Source organism: Ursus arctos, unplaced genomic scaffold, assembly GCF_023065955.2.
Source record: "Ursus arctos isolate Adak ecotype North America unplaced genomic scaffold, UrsArc2.0 scaffold_12, whole genome shotgun sequence".
Taxonomy (NCBI): domain Eukaryota; kingdom Metazoa; phylum Chordata; class Mammalia; order Carnivora; family Ursidae; genus Ursus; species Ursus arctos.
In genome coordinates, this window is record NW_026622786.1 from 16,268,468 (window position 1) to 16,285,331 (window position 16,864).

Sequence of the window (16,864 nt, forward strand, 5' to 3'; positions counted from 1 at the left end):
TTCACATATCCCTCCCCCTCACACACACACACCAGTTTCTTTTCTTTTTTTAAGACTTTATTTTAATTTTTTAAGATTTTATTTATTTATTTGAGAGAAGGAGAGACAGAGCATGAGTGGGGGAGGAGACAGAGGGAGTGGGAGAAGCAGGCTCTACTCCAAGCAAGGAATCCAATGCGGGACTCGATCCCAGGACCCTGAGATCATGACCTGAGCCAAAGGCAGATACTTAACCGACTGAGCCACCCAGGTGCCCTTAAGATTTTAAAGTAATCTCTACACTCAACATGGGGCTCAAACTCAAAACCCTAAGATCAAGAGCTGCATGCTGCATTTTCTGAGCCAGACAGGTGCCCCTCCCACAGTTTCAAGCTTGGTCATGTCTGTTGCTTGTTTGATGCATTGGGACACTACACAGTATATGGTTGAATTCATGTAAATTAACGGTGGTACTCCCATGTCAGTGTTTCTTCACTCTTGTGTCCCCAGTGGGTGAGCCAGGGAAAGTTTCACAGTGGGGTGATTTTTTTTTTTTAAGATTTTTTAAATGTTATTTGTCAGAGAGAGAGAGAGAGAGTGAGCAAAGCAGGGGGAGCAGCAGGCAGAGGGGGAAGCAGGCTCCCTGATGAGCAAGGAGCCCAATGCAGGGCTTGATCCCAGGACCCTGGGATCATGACCTGAGCCGAAGGCACACATTTAACCAACTGAGCCACCCCAGGCATCCCCACAGTGGGGTGATTTTGAAGGCTGGGTGGGTGTCAGGTGAAAAGGAAGGGGAGGGGCAAAGGCAGAGGCACAGGCCAACGCAGGGAGGTGCAAAAGAGCTTGTGAGTAAGGGACAGTCAAAAGTTGTGTGAATAGTGGGGTGTCTGGCTAGCTCAGTAGAGCATGTGACTCTTGATCTCAGGGTTGTGAGTTCGAGCCCTACATTTGGTGTGGAGGTGACTTAAAAATAAAATCTATTTTTTTTTTTTTTTAGAAGTGTGGATAGAGTAGAAGCAATGTGGGCAGAGAGGGGCAGGTAGGCTTTAGGGACCTTACATGCCACAGTACTAACTCTGTTGGAGATGCAGTTTCTTCATCTATTACAATGGGGATAGTACCTGCCTCTACTCTGGACTTTATACTATAAGCTGGGGTGATATTTAAATACTTAACCATCAGTACAACCAAGTACAACTCAGTCTGAGGAAAACAACCAGCTGAGGGAAATCTTCTTGGGGGGTTAAATGCCCTCAGCTAGAGTGAAGGAAAGTACCAACACAGGAAAATCCAGCTAACCCTTGAAATGGTAGGTGCTGATGTCCTCTAGGATTTTGTCCACATCTCACTCCATACCCAAAGAAGCAAATTTTACTTGTCTTTGTAGATACATTGTTAGGTGGCAGGCTCAATGCCACCCGAGAGAAAACTGAACTGGAAAGGAAGGGAGGGGAGATGCTAAGTGTTTTATGTATTCTGTCTTTGATCCTCACCCAATTTGGGGAAGTAAAGCATCATTAGATGCATCTTATTACCGTGGAAGTAGGCTTTGGTTGTTGGCTGATTCCTTAACAGGTGGTGAGAGGCCTTCTAGCCTAGGTCTCTATTGCTGTGACGCATGCTCTTGTCTCTGTCACTCTGGGGTTCCAGAATCCTCCTCACCTTCAGCTTAAGATTCAAGAATACTTCCATTTCTCACTCCCCCATCCAGCCACCCAACCTGCGTTCAAGAAAAACAACTTGAAACGTATGTTTTATTTCACAAAAGAAGAAAAGGGGGAAAATGTGACAAGCCATAGCCATCCCCTAACAAACTACAAACTCTTGGAATACAAAATAAAAAGGAAATCCAAGCAGTCTTCGTGGGACAAAAATTTGGTTTCACAAAGCTGAAAAAATCTGTTACAAAGTCTCTGTTGTATAAATATAGTCAGTCTTATCTTTAATGTAGAGTCAGGCCAAAAAAAATTGTCTTGGCATAAGAAATCACCCGGTCCTTGAATATACCACAATATTCGTTTGTCTTCCCAGCCAAATCAGGTGATGCGATGAGATGATGAGAATTACTTGGGTCTTCCAGTGCTCGAGGTGACCAAATGGGATTTAAGTATTTTGTCTCCTGAGCCCACACTACCTCTCCCAGTAGCCTGTGCAAACCACTATAGCCTTAGTTTAAGAGCTAAAGACTTTTCCCATATAAAGCCTAATGTGTGTCTGTTCTAAAATTGAGTATGGTGATGCCTGCACAATTCTGTGAATATATTAAAATCCATTGAATTGTACATTTTCAATGAGCCAATTGTATGGTAGGTGAATTATATCTCAATAGGGCTGTTAAAAAATACCAAATATGTCTAAGCAACAGGCAAACCCCAATATCATAACTCAGGAGCTCCTGGCAAGTCACAGGGAAGATCTGTAGAAGTCAGTACATGAAGGGATAGGTAAAGGGAGATGTTTAAAGCATTATGACCAAATCAGTGGAGTTTGAGGTTGCTCTGGGGGCATTCAGTTTCAAGATGTCAGAATAAAGAAGTCAACAGGGTAGATATTTTTTCCTACTGCTTCCAGAGTAGTCTGAGGACCTCGTATGGCTCTTGTCACAAAAGAAAGTTATTCAGTGGGAAAGCAGGTGCTTTCTGGGTGATGCTGAGGCTACAGAACTTTCGGCTGGATTCAGGAGCTAGGCGTCAGCATCCATCGGGAGAAATTCCAACGTCGCTACAGGGTCTGAGAGCCTGACTCCCACAAGAGGAGCACACCCTCCAACAAAGCTTCTAGATTTATTGAACCAAAGGGACTGCTGGCCTTCCGTGATGCTACTGTTAGAGCAGGGCCCGGTTCTCCCTGACCCTTTTATAGGCCACTGCCAGGGCAGCAACGCCTCATCAGATCAGCAGACCATTTTTTGGCAGACAAACCACTCTGAAATGCCATCCCCATTCTCTACCTACCCTCTGGGCACCAGGTGGCCATTCAAAAAAGGAGATAGGCACAACCAAGGGCGACTGGGCCCTTGACCAAGGGATGGTCATGCCAGCCTGACAGCAAGGGAGGGAGAACCACCAGGAGTAAGAAGAAAACAGGAATTTAAACTCTTGCACTGGTTTTGCCGTTGTAGTTACTTGAGGTCCATCAATTATACTGGGTGTCAAAGTGGAGAGAAGGGGGCGCGGAGGGCACTCACTTTACTCACCTTTCAGAAGGGATGCTGCCAGAAATTGGGACTAGAAGTCTTTTTTGTGTTTTAGCACACATAAGAAATGAGAACAGGAAGAAGAGAAGGCTAGGGACTTGAAAGTGTGAGGTGTTCCGGTTCGCTAAACATCTTATTCAATTCCCCTCGTCTTTTCTCCGTGAAGACTGACCTGGTCCTCTGGCTGGGGTATGGGCTGGAGTTAATTCCGGTTTTGGCTGGCCTAGAAAATGTTTATTCTGTAGCTGGGCAGATGAGTTGAGCTTAGAAACAGACATCTTGACCACCTCGGGTCCATCCCATTGTGGGCTGGATCCCCCCCCAGTCCCCCATGGCCCCATTAAAACCTTGGCCTCCTCGTGGTCTTTCAAAATAAGATACCCCTTTCAAAGTAAGTTAATCCTGAGCCATAAAATATGGCTCAAGCCTCTACAAATGGGGCCCTCAAGGACAGGAAATCTTCCTTGCTGGTAGAAGGAAGGTCATCTCTGTGGGTAAAAGCAAGCAGAGAAGAAAGCTAGAACACCTGTGTTTGGGGCTTACCTGGTTCTCTTTAGTGTCATAGGGAGATGGTGGGACGTTAAAAAAAAAAATGGGGAGAACAGGTTCACCAGGGCTTTGGGCATTTTCTTGGTGCACTTTTTCATCCTGTGAGACTATTTATCACTGACTAAGAAAAAGGGAATAAAGTACCTAGTTTAAACAACAAAACAAAAATTCCTTATTGCCTCTCTTTGTGCTTATTGAGCCTTTTCTTCCCCAGACTTCCTCACCTTGCCCTCAGCCTATCCGTGAAACTCAAGGCTCTCCTTATCCAGGAGAGAAGAATCCAGGCTACCATGACGATCCAGGAGGGAACACCAACACCCTCCTTACACAGCCTCCCTCCTGAAGACATCATGAGCTGAGGGCATATCATCAGGAAAACTCCCAGCTGCTTCTGCCCTTAAGTAAAAGGACAGAGGAAGTTGCTTCTGTATTTGAGAAGAGAGAAATATTTTCCTTCCGGGCTATACGAATTACGAGCAGACGAAGCTATGGCTCTGGTGGCTGGACCATTCTGGGAAACAAGATGCAAGCAAGGGAGTGATATACAAACGAAGTGACGGTATATTTGACAGGTTCGAGGCAAGCAGAAAGGAGGGTTTGGGTACTCTATAAAAAAACCAAATATCTGAAATCCAAACTTCTTCTGATAAGGCCACAATGAAGAGATTTCCAGCAGGAAGCTGGCACCCAAATCGCCACAGGCTTGCAAGGTGATGCGCCCAGGGAGGAGGCGGGGGAGGCAGGGCAGTGCCTCTCACAGGTCCATGTCTGGGCCTCCTGAGGATGTCTTCAGTGGCACGGAGTCAAATCCATCAGGAGTCCTCTGAAAGAGAGATGGTGACAGGAGCTGGCTGCTGCACGGGGGCAAGTTTGGGGAACAAAGGAGAGAAATGGAAAATAGGTGACAGAAGGAACCCTTAAGGAATTCCTGCTTCCAGTGGCTTTGTGGAAACAGACATAAGATACCCTCTATTCTTCTTGGTCCTTTCAGTCAGTGAGAGGATAAGAAAAATCTTTAAAACCCCCTGCTTTGCATCTTTGCTGACTTCTAAAAGCCCAGAAAGACTCAGAGGTCCCAGGGTAAATTGTTCTCCCGTTGGTTAAACACACACACACCCCCCGAGTCACCCTGATAGGTTAGCACAAAGGGAATGAGATTCAGCAATCTAAACACCTACCTGCCCTCCCCTCACCGTCCCTCCAGTCCTCTCCTCTCTGGTCACCACCCTCCCACCCACACCTGTGTGATGAACTGGTTCAGGGCAGCAGCGAGGTGTGGGTTCTGGCGGACTGGGGCTGCAGAGGGCTGTGGCCCTGGAGGCGTTGCTTGGATGCTCTGTGCTGGCCCCACACCCAGTGACAGCGTTGTCAGCACGGCATTTATGAGCTTCAAATTTGCTCACCCACCCACACATACAGAGCCAACTCTCCCAGCTCCACAGTGCTCAGTGGTGAGCAGCGTAGACTTAGCTATGACTCAGCCCCCACAGGACGGGGCCCAGACATCAAGGGACAGCACCCTCCACTGGTCAAAGGAGAGCCTTGCTTCTATCAGACGTTGATCCTAGAGATCGCCTCTTCCCCACCCTCCAAAAAAAAAAAAAAAAGGGAAATGATTCTTACAACGTGGATGGTTCAATACTCCTTCTGGAAGTTAAAAGGCCCAAACAGTCCATCAACTGGAGTGCATGTTGGGAGAGAAGGAGCCTGGTCAAGAGCAGCCTTGGGCCCCATGGGAAACAGTAATGGTGTGGATATACAGAAGGCAGAAGCCAGGATTTTGAGGGTGGGGGGCTAGAACAGTAGGGAGGGTGGGGAGTTGAGTAGTGAGTGGTCCCTGAACAGTGTGGGACCATTCAATGTCCTAGGACTGGTGTCTTCTCCAGCCCTCCAGGCTGACCTCAGCACGCTGGCCAGCCTCCCTACCTTGGAGGTAAATGACTTGATCTTCCCGAAGAGTGACTTCTTGCTGGTAAAGATGAGGTCATCTTCCACGTCCTCGCCTTCCATGATGGCACAGCTGTCGGCTGCTGGCAGGTCGCAGTCCTTGAGGGTAGCATTCATCACCAGCTTGGAGTACTTGTACTCCAATCTATGACACAGGGGGATGGGAAAGATAAGACAACGAAATGTGGAATAAGGGAAGGGGGAGGGAGAGAGGCTGGGCTCTAAACAGGTAACCACAGGTAAGGAAACCAAAGCATAGCTAGGGAGTCTTGACTTCCAGTTCAGTGATCTTTTTCCCTTAAGGCTGGCTGTTTCTGTGTTCTCAAAGCTTACTAGAAATATGGAATCATAAAGTTATTATTTTAATTATTATTAAAAATAACAACAAATTAAGGATACTCTGCTTTTCCTTTGAGCATCTAACAGTCATTTATAGACTGCCGCATGGTACTGTCCCTGTTCAGGAGTCAGGATAGCCAAGGCATACACTGGATAAGTGGCTCAACAAGTCTCTGGCCAGAGTCACAGGGTCTGTGGTCAACTCCAGAGAAAAGCCTCATGGATTTAATTCTCAGATGTTCTCCTCCCGGTTCAATGATCCAGCCCTGTCCATCCCCAAACTCCAACACCCCACCATGTACTTTTGATTCTTTTTCCAAAAGTAACAGGTCAAGACGGTGAGCAGGATGGCAGTACAGGTGCCTGCAGAGATGCCCACTTTCAGCCAGAAATCGATCGTTTTGCAGATGGTAACTCTCTGCTCAGGCAGGGAGATGCCACCCGCGCACAGCTTTGGTTCTCGCCACACATAAGTAGTCTTCTGTGGGGAGAAAAACAAGGAACTCAGAGATCACATTCCCTTCTCTCCTGGGACATCCCCACGCAGAGAGACCCACCTGGATCCCAGCCACGCAGCTGCTGACGATAGTGTGGTAGTCAGCAGGGGAGCAGAGCGGACAAGCAGCCAGGCTCTCCCACAGGAAGTGGAAATTACAGCCATCACAGGTCCCGTCGGAACATGCGCTAGCAAAGCAGGAAGGAGACTTGAGTGCTTACTCACTGTATGGTGGGAAGAGCTGGAGGGAGTCCCATCATCTCGTAGCTTGCCTGCTCCATCCCCTCTTTGCCAAACTCTTAGCCCCACCACGATCCTTCCAACTAGTCCTTAATACACATTTTGCTCTCCGATGTCCCTGATGACAAGAGGCCTTCCTAGCCTCCACTGGGTTCTCTACCCTCTGCCTGTTTGTTTCTGCTAGCATCAGATGAGAGCTAATGTCAGGTGTCTGAGCTGTAGCATGGCTGCCCCAGCCAACCCCTCAGGCTCCTGTTCTCCCCCATGGACCTGTGACATTTTGCAAAAGTCACTTTGATGCAGCTTCCAGGGTCGGGGGTGTTTCAGGAATGGACTTCAGGTTGTGGATCTCTGTTAGGTACTTTACTGCAATGTTTACTCCAGCAAGAACAGTGGTCTGACGTTTTGACACTATTGTTGAGTCAAAATACCCTGCTTTGCTCCCCATCTCCTGAGCAGCTGCTTTCTAGAAACAGCATACCCCAAACCATCTTCCTCAAGACACTGGTGCCCCTCAACATGTTGGGGTCATGTGAGGGGGGAAAAAGGAGGTGGGGGAAGGGGATTATAATCAAATTGGTTCCAGAATTCTTGACTTAGTGCCCTCAGCTATTAAACTGAGAATTGGGTCTTTTGGTGGCGGAGAGATTCCTGGGATTCCTTACACCGTTACTCTTCTAGTAATAGCAAGGACACACTGTAAGAAATCCGCAAGTCTCATGGTCTCATTGAATCCTCACGACCACCCCCTGAGAGAACTTATTACCCTCATTTTACAGAGAAGGAACAAGAGGCCCAGAGAAGATAGGACATGTATCCATGACAACATAGCTAGTAAGTGGAGGGCATGAGTCCAGTAACCATTTGGCTGTGCCGCTGTCCCCGTAATGGTATGGGAATGTGAGAGTATCTTGGACTCTTCTTTCTGCCCCATTCTTGACATCAGAAGATTGAGAATTCAGAGTCCTGACTGGGTCCCCAGGAGCCCACTAATGGCTCTCAGACTGTTTTCTCTTTGGTTCTTGGGATGAAACAAATCCAAAGAAGGGGAACCTTGTTACACCCCTTTACCTCGGCAGCGACAGACTTCCAGGGGCGGGTTTCAGTGGGCTGCATCTGACACGGATGGTGGTTGATCTCCCAGAACTGCAGGACTGGGTCACGTCATTGGACCTGCAGAGAAAGCCAGCCCCCCGGGGGGTGGGGGAGGGGGAGAGAAGTCACTCCTCTGTTTCGCTGCAGAACCACTAGGTGAGTCAACATGGAACAGTTCCCTTGCTGGGGCAGTCAGGACTTGGGAGTGCACAGGCGTTGCTTTACACGCTGAGACAGTGGGGGTCAGGGAGATCTGGTCAAGGGGAAAGGCACTGGTCCAGGAAAGGCTAGCATAGGCATAACACTGGAGTCTCCTAAGGCAGGAAGGGAAGTCGGCCACAGATAATCCCGTCTTTCTCCCTGCCTCTGGGGCACACCTGCCCCAATAATACCCCAGAAGCTGGGATCAGTGAACTCCCAGCCTGTAGCTGTCATTGCTGGGTGAATCTGCTAGACACATCGGACATGTCCTGGCTTGACAAGTAGGTGGCTGGAGAGAGGGGTGCACCAGAAATGGCGAAGGGGCTAGGTTTCCCTTGCATCGGCCTGGTCTCTCATCTTCACCTATAAAAGAAGATCACGTCCGGTATTCCCAAGGACTCCGGGTGGAAAAGTTCAGCTGGGGAGGTGATTCCATCCAGAGTCATATCTGTTGTCACCCCTGCCGAATTAGAGCTCCTAATTAGTTGTCATTAGTAGCATGAGCCAGCAACCACTTCAATTCTTTCAATACCTGTCAACACCCAACCTTCCTCCATCTCCTCACACCCCCGACTGGCTCATGAAAGGGTGAACCGAGGTTTGTCAGAGGCCCCACGGGGCACTTGGCACCCCAGGATGGAACAGAGAACAGAGGTCAAGAGGGTGGGCCCCTCATCTGGGGCCTTTTTACCTCCAAGCCTGGTAGCCTCACTCTCTCTTACACACATACACGCTCACACAGGCCGGAGCGGTGGGGTCACTCACCGATAAGTCGGTCGGCCAGGCTGACAGGCTGCGAGGACACTCCAGCCTTGTAGCCTGTCACCTCCGGGGGGATGATGACCGCCTGGCAGACGTAGGCTGTGATGGATTTGGAGAAACCCGACTCACCCTCAGGGATCCGAAGGTCAGTGACGTTGTCGGCACACATGGACATTTTCTTACCCTGCGTTGGGGGACGTCGGGAGGAAGGAGTGGGAAGGAGTGAACGGTCACAGAACTCCCAGAGCGGGGGAGGGCACAGTGTTTTCACATCTGAAATTTCAGCCTTCCGTGGTATGTTGCAGTGGAATGATTTCATCCCAGATCTAATGACAAGACACATTTTTTTTTTTTAAGCTAAAAATAAGGCCGTGGTGTCCTAGTTTCTGGAACTCTGGCCCAGGGGTCGCAAGCCTTTTTGTTCTTGGAGTCACGTGGGAGCCTTATATGAGCGGGGTTGTGATGGTGGCAAAGGATTTGGAGCTCTAATCTACCAGCCCACCAGGTCAGGGTCTTCCTTATCCTGGCCAATTTTCTAGATAGATACTGAAATATAGAATGGATTCCCTGAAATTTCTGAACATCTGGCCTGGTTCACATTCCATCTGTGTCTCCTGTAGTGCTTGTCGTGGGAGCACCCTCCAGACAGAGATTCCCAGCAGTTAAAACAGACCCCACGACTAGCCTCTTCCCTGCCTTGAGACAGGACATCCTAGAAACAATCAGAACCTATTCCATTAAAAAAAAAAAAGTATCAAGAGAAGAAAGTTTGTGTTTATATAGAGAACATGACAAGAAATAAAATACTCTGTAAGCACCTTCACGGTAGAGAACTCTGAAAGATGGTAGGAATAAGACTCCTTCTTCCTGGAGATTTTGTAATAGAGGAACTATTGAGATATTATTCCTTCAAAAATGTTAAATTTATGGAATATCAGTATACAACTTGTTTGCCAGTATAAAATAATTTGTTCAATACTTTAAATTTAAGTGTATTAAACCCAAAGAATAAATACAAAAAACTAATTCAAAAAGATATGTGCACCCCAAGTTTACTGCAGCATTATTTACAATAGCCAAATTGTGGAAGCAGCCCAAGTGTCCATAGATAAATTAATGGATAAAGAAGATGTGGTGTACACACACACACACACACACACACACACACACACACACACACTGGAATATTACGTGGCCATAAAAAAGAATGAAATTTTGCCATTTGCAACAACATGGATGGAATTAGAGGGTATAATGTTAAGTGAAATAAGCCAGTCAGAGAAAAACAAATGCCATTATGATTTCACTCATATGTGGAATTTAAGAAACAAAACAAACAAAGGAGAAAAAAAAGAGAGAGAGAGGGGGGCAAACCAAGAAAGAGACTCTAAACTATAGAGAACAAGCCGGTGGTCACCGGAGGAGGGGGGGATGGGGGAAACAGGCGACGTATGGAAGTGTTGAGTCACTATATTGTACTCCTGAAACTAATGTAACAGTATGTTAACTGTGCTGGAAATAAAATTAAAAGCTTAATAAAATGTTTAAAACGGGAAGTGTACTAAGCCCTTATGATATAGGATTTTCAATACTCTGAATTTTATGAAGTTATGTCAGTTGCTAACCCTGGGGATTCTTAGTTTATTTTTTAGGTTGTAAGAAATAAGGGACACGAGAACAGAAAGAGACCTTTACGTTATGGTAAAAACAAAGAGCTATTTTGTCGTCGAACTGACAGTCAGCAGTGTGACAGTACACAGGAAGCATTTCTGAAAAGAATAAAGGAGCAAAGACCGAAAAAGGCAATCTCTCCAGATTCCCCATTTTCATCTCTCTCCCAACTCACTGAATGGAACTTTTGCTACATGGGTCTTGCTTTAATCAGTTTCAGTTTCTGAGTTATCACTAACTCACTTTGGAAGCTTCGTTTGAACTTCAAAGACTTGTAAAAGCAAGATCGAGACATGTATCTCTAATCTTCCATAGATTCGTCTATTTCTTGTTTTATTAAGATATAATTGCCGTAGAACATTGATTCCTTTATTTCTTGGCATGTTCTCTATATAAACACAGATCGACTTTTTTTTGCACGCTCCAGAAGGTGTAGAGCCTATGCTGTGTTAGGGTCTCACTGCCACACAGGGTCGCAGACTGGAGGCGCAAGATGCCCTTTATTTTGTAACATTTGAAACCATCTCTCCGACTGCTAATCCTGGCTTGTTTGTAATTTGGTTAAGTGCAGTAGTGGTGTGATTACTCTTTACATTTCTGTCTTTGAATTCTGCATCCAACGTATTTACAGCCGCATGAAATGGCTAAAGGTAACATTCTTTCCACATCCTATAAACCCTTTCACACTACTTTTTAAAAAACTGTCAGCAAAGGTTCTTAGAGATGAACTACAAACAATTTTATCCAGCCTTTCGAAAACAAATGACAAGTGCCATGATTAGTGAAGACTGCTTTTAAAAGGGAAAAAAAAAACTCCTTTGGCATTGTTTTTATATATTCGTTTTGAAAGAATAAAAGTCAGGTAGGAGTAAATGAGTATCTTCTCTCCAACACCTTTATTTTCCTAAATGTTTATAAGCCAAATGATTTAATTTTAGAGGAAAAGGTCCTTAGGGAGAATAATCATCACTTAGAAACGCTGGAGCTTTCTCATTTGCCTGCTGCCTGGGTTTTTGGCTTTGCTCCTGTGTCCTGGTCTCTGGCTCTGCCCCACTGGTGGCCCCTTTCCATAGGACGCCATCGGCACTCACACAGCTTACCTGGTTTCCGCACAGACTGAGGGTAAAGTGATGGAAATACTTCAGCCCTTTGGAAGTGAAGCTGGGCCCTCCAGCCAGGGAGACGGTGTTTGCCAAAGCCAGGAAGTTGTAGTCCAAAACCCTGGTCGGGGTGCTGATGGAGAAGGTGCAGTCGTTGTAGCACAGAGAGTGGATCTGAGGGGAAAGGGTCCGTCAGGCTGGCAGTTCAGGCGGGGCCTTAAGGGGACCACAGTGGAGAGTGGCAGCTAGTGTCCCCGGCCTGATCCAGCTCAGGAGTGAGGGAAGCAGATGCAAGGATTGGGTGAGCATTAGAATAAGGGACATGGGCCAGTGGGGGTTATGTAACATCCCACAGGTCACTTGTTAGCACATATGCTGTACAAACCCGACTCCACTATTTTTCAGTAAGGAAATCGGTCAGATTTTATAGCCTTGTCCCTATGCCTAGATGACGGAACTCTCTCAACACACAAGGTAGCCCCTTCTTGCTTTTAATCAGAAGACAAGGAGGGGCTAACCGGAAGAAGGTGTTCAGGATGGCAGAAGAGAAACTATAAGCCTTGCCCGCGCCCCATTTAAAAGTCACTGAAGGGGCGCCTGGGCGGCTCAGTTGGTTAAGCGTCTGCCTTCAGCTCAGGTCATGATCCCAGGGTCCTGGGATTGAGCCCCACATCGGGCTCCTTGCTCCGCGGGGAGCCTGCTTCTCCCTCTGCCCCTCCCCCTTGCTTGTGCTCTCTCTCTTTCTCAAATAAATAAATAAAATCTTTTTAAAAAAATGAAAAAAAGAGTCACTGAAGCCTGCCTCCTCTCTCCCAGGTTCTCTGCAGGACACTGAGCTTCGAAAGGGGATTTAGGGGGGCCTGGGTGGCTCGGTCGGTTAAGCGTCAGACTCTTGGTTTTGGCTCAGGTCTTGATCCCATGGGTCCTGGTCTCATGGGTCCTGATCTCCTGGGTTGGGAGACGGAGAACTACATGGGGATCTGTGCTTAGCGGGGTGTCTGCTTCTCTCTCTCTCTCTGCCCCTCCCCCACCACCTTGCTCGCGCGCTCTCTCCCCCTCTCTCTGGCATAAATAAATAAATCCCTAGAACTGGGGGGATTTATATCCCATCGACCCCATCAACCCCCTGCTCCGTTTTAGGATCCGCATTCAGCAGCAGCCTTATGCGACCGTCATTCCCTCCCGTAGCAGCAGAGGGAGCCCCAGGAGAGGAAGTTTGCCGCAAAAGTCTAGGGTGCCCGGGAGAGGTTGGGCGGGGCGGGGTCAGAACTGTTGCATTTACCACACAGCTAAACAGCAGCATTTGCGGACTGTATAATAATGCCTCACAGACGTCTGTGTGGTGGTGTGGTTGTGATAGGTAAAATACAAGTTCATTTAAAAAGCATTAATGAATACCTAAGAGCTTTTCGTCATAGTACCTTCTTAGCTTCAGAAAGTACATGGGGCAACAGCACTGTTTTTCTACTTTAGAAAAAAACCTCTAGGGTAAAAGACAGCAATGCCAGTTAACTGGATGTCCCAGCGAAGGTGGGTTGCCTTCCCAAAGGAGAGGGGGCCAACTCCCATGACAATAGGCTGGATCGCAGTAGGCTGAATGTGAGCCCAAGCTCTTACTCCTTCCCTTTAGGTCCCTGCAGAGATGCCAAATAACCCGCTGGACCAGACGGTCACAGATCACCCTAACCCATCCCTTGAAGATGAGACGTGTCCATAACTGAGGCCTAGACCCTGAAAACCAACCTCTACAGCTAAGAACTTGCCCTCCACGGTCACAGCCTGGGCGGGTGTCCTCAAGGACTCTAACCAGGGAGTCAGCTACAGGGAATGCTTGGGTATCAGCCCCTCAAGAACCCCACCCAGGTCCTGGCACCCTCTGAGGTGGTCCATCCAGAGGGCCAAGGTTAGGATGCGTGACACATTGCTGGCACCTTGTTGCTCTTGGTCCCTGGACCACAGGGCATGCAGGCCTGGATGCCATAAGGCTGGTGGGCCTTCAGGATTGTGTTAGGGGGGCAGGAGTGGCAGGTTCCTGAGTCCCGATCGATGTAGTAGCCAGCAGGACAAGAGGTGCAGGAGGAGCCCACGTCAGAGGCTTCCAGGGCACAGGGACGGCAGTAGGAGGCCACCCCGTCCATGACGTTGGTGACATTGATGGAGTAGATTTTGGCGATGTCATTGGTGTACTTCCTGCCCTGGAAACAAGAGGAGACAGGGCAGAGGCCTGAGACGCCAGCAGCAATTGAGTTCTCTAGAAACAGCAAATGACTACTTAACCCTCTTCACCCTATAATACTTGAGAAAAATCGTAGAAGCACCCTATTCTTTTTACTCACTAAGAGTAGCTCTCTGTGAACCTTTTGTGTCACACTAACCCAAGACTGACCTATTCTAAATGTTGTATAAAAATATTAAGTGCCGTGGGAGAAATATGCAGTAGATACCATTATATGAAAAAAGCGGGTCTCTTCCTTGTAAAAGGAAAAAAAAAAGGTATTTGAACTTAGAGTGTCATCTTCCTGGGAAGTCGTTTGGACAAGGCTGGATGCTTCCCAGGGGCTGGAATAGACAGTTCTGTGCTTGACTCCTTCAGATCCTTCTAACCCTGGGGTTCTGAACCTCACACTCATACTTAAGCTAACGCCGAGAATCATCCTGGCTCAGAGATCTCCCTGGGAGCCAGGGGTCTGGAGAAGGGGAGGAGCTTACCGTCTCATGAAAAGTGGTCCTCTGGAAGGCCCAGGTGAAGCTCATGGTAGCATTCTCCTCAATGATATAGGTGTAGGACTGTTTGCCTTTGGAACCTTTCCATGTCTCCACGGGAGTGTTGGTCCTAGAATTCACACCCTGAACCCAAGACAGATAAGTGAAGAAGGCACAATGGCTGGGTGGCTGGTAGGGGACAGGGTTCCCACACTGCTGCCGTCCCAAGGGCCATCGCAGTCAGTCGGACCCATGTTAAACCGTAAAGTCCTTGATGGACAGTCTGGGCCCTTCCTCTGCGAAATTACTATGAACGGGGGTGTCAGTTGTGTTGATGCGCCAAAGGGGCAGAGGGGGGCCGACCCTCCCAATAATCCCTGGAAGCCCCATAGCAGACAAAGAAAGGGACACATACCACCATGAAGTAGAGCTCACAGTTCACAGAACAGATCGTCTCAAAGACAAACGTGATCCTGGCCACCTCTTTATTCTCTGTGTCTGCCATCACCGACTGTGGAGGTCTGTGGGCGGAAATTAAAAGTCAGTCCCAGAGACCAGGCAGTGCTTCCTGAAGAGCCCACACAGCAGCAACAGGTCTGCTGGGAGACAGGATTCAGTTCTGAGGATGTTGGAAAGAGCACAGATGAAGTCCAATTCTGCCACCTAGCTATGTGACCAAGTTGTAGCTTCCTCATCTGTGAAATGAAGGTGATAATGCCTTTCTTATTTACCTTCCATCCCTGTGGTGAGCTCCAAGGGCACAACAGATGGAGGAGTGCCTTGGAAAATGCTCTACAAGCTCACTAGCAGAGTGGGGTCCTCAGATCAGCAGCATTGCCCTCCCCCACTTTTCATGAGCTTATTAGAGGCACGGAACCTCAGGCCCCTCCCCGGACCCATGGAATCAGAATCTGCGAGTGAGCATGATTCCCAGGTGATGCGTAAGGACGTCAAGGTTCGAGAAGCTCCACCATCATAAGACGTGAATTACCTACGTTCACTTAGCAGCTCACTCTCGGGGGTGGGGGGAGCTTTGCTTGGGTCGAATGAGCAGATATTTCAATTTGTCATCTCTTCAGCCAAGCTCTCAGGCTGGTCCTTCTTTTGGGAAAGAGAGAGCCATGCCCAAGAGGGCAGGTGGGGGAGGGGTGGTGAGTGGGGGAGGTGAGGAAGCACTTTACTATGGCAGTCGGCTTTGCCAATTGAAACGTCCTTTTGGGAACGTTATCCCCTCAAAAGCCTAAAAAATTTGCTCACCTTGCAAATGGGATATAATTGCTCATCTCTGATTGGTGTAAACTAAGAGAAGGGAAATTAATACCTTTCGAGCAACTACCTTGGGCTGAGCACTGTGCCAGCAGTGCAAAGGAGGGGGCTTGAAGAAGGTAATGAAGAAGCCAGACTGGCAATAGGGAAACCCATTCAGTGGTCCCCCTCATCTTGAAAGCACATTCGGGCAGAAGAATTCACTTTGGCTTTGGAAATCCATTTATGGCTTTTCTTTTGTCTTTGGCCATTTGCCTGTACCCTAAGGACCACCAGTCCCAGCTCCTATCTACACAGTTAAGCTAACCACTGGGCCAGAAAAATCATCTCAATTTGAGTTAGTCCAAAGTCACAGACTGTCAATCCTCCTTGTTTTACCAGTGAGGAGCCTGAAGCCCACAGGAACATGGTGACTTTCCCAAGTTCACAAAGCCAGTAAGTGGCAAAGTCCAAGTGCCCGTCTTCAGTCAAGTATTCTTCCCACCATACCACACTTCCTGTAGTATTTATTTTAATGGCAAACACATTGCTTAACATCCTAGGTCTTCTTGGGATATGGGAATCAATATAAAAAAAGAACAATCCATTTCAGTCTTCTTTTCCCAAATAAAGATGAACTGTCTATGGGTATTCTGGCCCTCTTTCTTATATTTTTCGAATTTAATTAATAAATTAATTTATTTTGGATTTATTTATTTATTTTAGAGGGAAAAAAAAGTGTGCAGTGGGGAGGGGCAGAGGGAGAGAGAATCTCAAGCAGACTCCCTACTGAGCACAGAGCCCAATGTGGGACTCGAACACTGCCCCTGAGATCATGACCTGAGCTGAAATCAAGAGTCGATGCTTAACCAAATGAGCCACCCAGGCGCCCCTGGCCCTCTTTTTTAAAGTTGTTGTTGTAACATTTTATCTAAGGGCATGCAGAGGAAGAATTTGAGTAGCCTGTGGCCAATCGATGACAGAAGCCAGATGGGAGAGAGCGCCACCAGGAGGTCCGCCAGCGTGGGCAGCAACTAAGAAGCCGTGTTAGCGTTCGGTTTAACTTTGTCAGACCATCACCCTACACACCAGAAGCCCTCTCCTCTACGAGATTCCAAGCTCTGTGGGACTCGGAAGTGGCCCAGGTGGTGTGGACTTCCCCTTAGCTTTGTATCACTCACCTGAATCCTGGCACAACCAGAGTGAGAATCATGAAGTCATTGTCTGAGGCTCCAACAGCCGTATAAATGTGATCACCAGCCACCTCCCAGCCTGGAAAAGGAGAGGGGAGAGTTAGTGCCCCAGTGGTCCCAGGTGCAGGGCAAACGTGCACCCAGA

At 47.8% G+C, this 16,864-nt stretch overlaps 1 protein-coding gene across 4 annotated transcripts in view; it reads right to left on the reverse strand.

Annotated features, from left to right (window-relative positions):
• Nucleotides 1-1,722: 1,722 nt before the first annotated feature.
• ELAPOR1 (endosome-lysosome associated apoptosis and autophagy regulator 1) overlaps nucleotides 1,723-16,864 on the reverse strand; it is a 66,928-nt gene continuing 51,786 nt past the window's right edge. Inside the window, exons 11-23 of one of the 4 annotated variants that reach the window (XM_057310406.1) lie at nucleotides 16,708-16,798; nucleotides 14,697-14,802; nucleotides 14,288-14,425; nucleotides 13,510-13,773; nucleotides 11,579-11,752; nucleotides 8,811-8,991; nucleotides 8,409-8,505; nucleotides 7,821-7,922; nucleotides 6,571-6,697; nucleotides 6,316-6,494; nucleotides 5,654-5,819; nucleotides 5,351-5,406; nucleotides 1,723-4,550 (exon numbers count right to left, since the gene is read on the reverse strand). In XM_057310406.1, the coding sequence (XP_057166389.1) occupies nucleotides 4,517-4,550; nucleotides 5,351-5,406; nucleotides 5,654-5,819; nucleotides 6,316-6,494; nucleotides 6,571-6,697; nucleotides 7,821-7,922; nucleotides 8,409-8,505; nucleotides 8,811-8,991; nucleotides 11,579-11,752; nucleotides 13,510-13,773; nucleotides 14,288-14,425; nucleotides 14,697-14,802; nucleotides 16,708-16,798 (1,715 nt within the window). In that variant the 3' untranslated portion in view covers nucleotides 1,723-4,516. Of the gene's footprint in view, nucleotides 4,582-5,350; nucleotides 5,407-5,653; nucleotides 5,820-6,315; nucleotides 6,495-6,570; nucleotides 6,698-7,820; nucleotides 7,923-8,408; nucleotides 8,506-8,810; nucleotides 8,992-11,578; nucleotides 11,753-13,509; nucleotides 13,774-14,287; nucleotides 14,426-14,696; nucleotides 14,803-16,707; nucleotides 16,799-16,864 lie in introns of those variants that run through there. The other 3 variants (XM_026484645.4, XM_057310407.1, XM_057310408.1) reach the window with 3 other exon arrangements.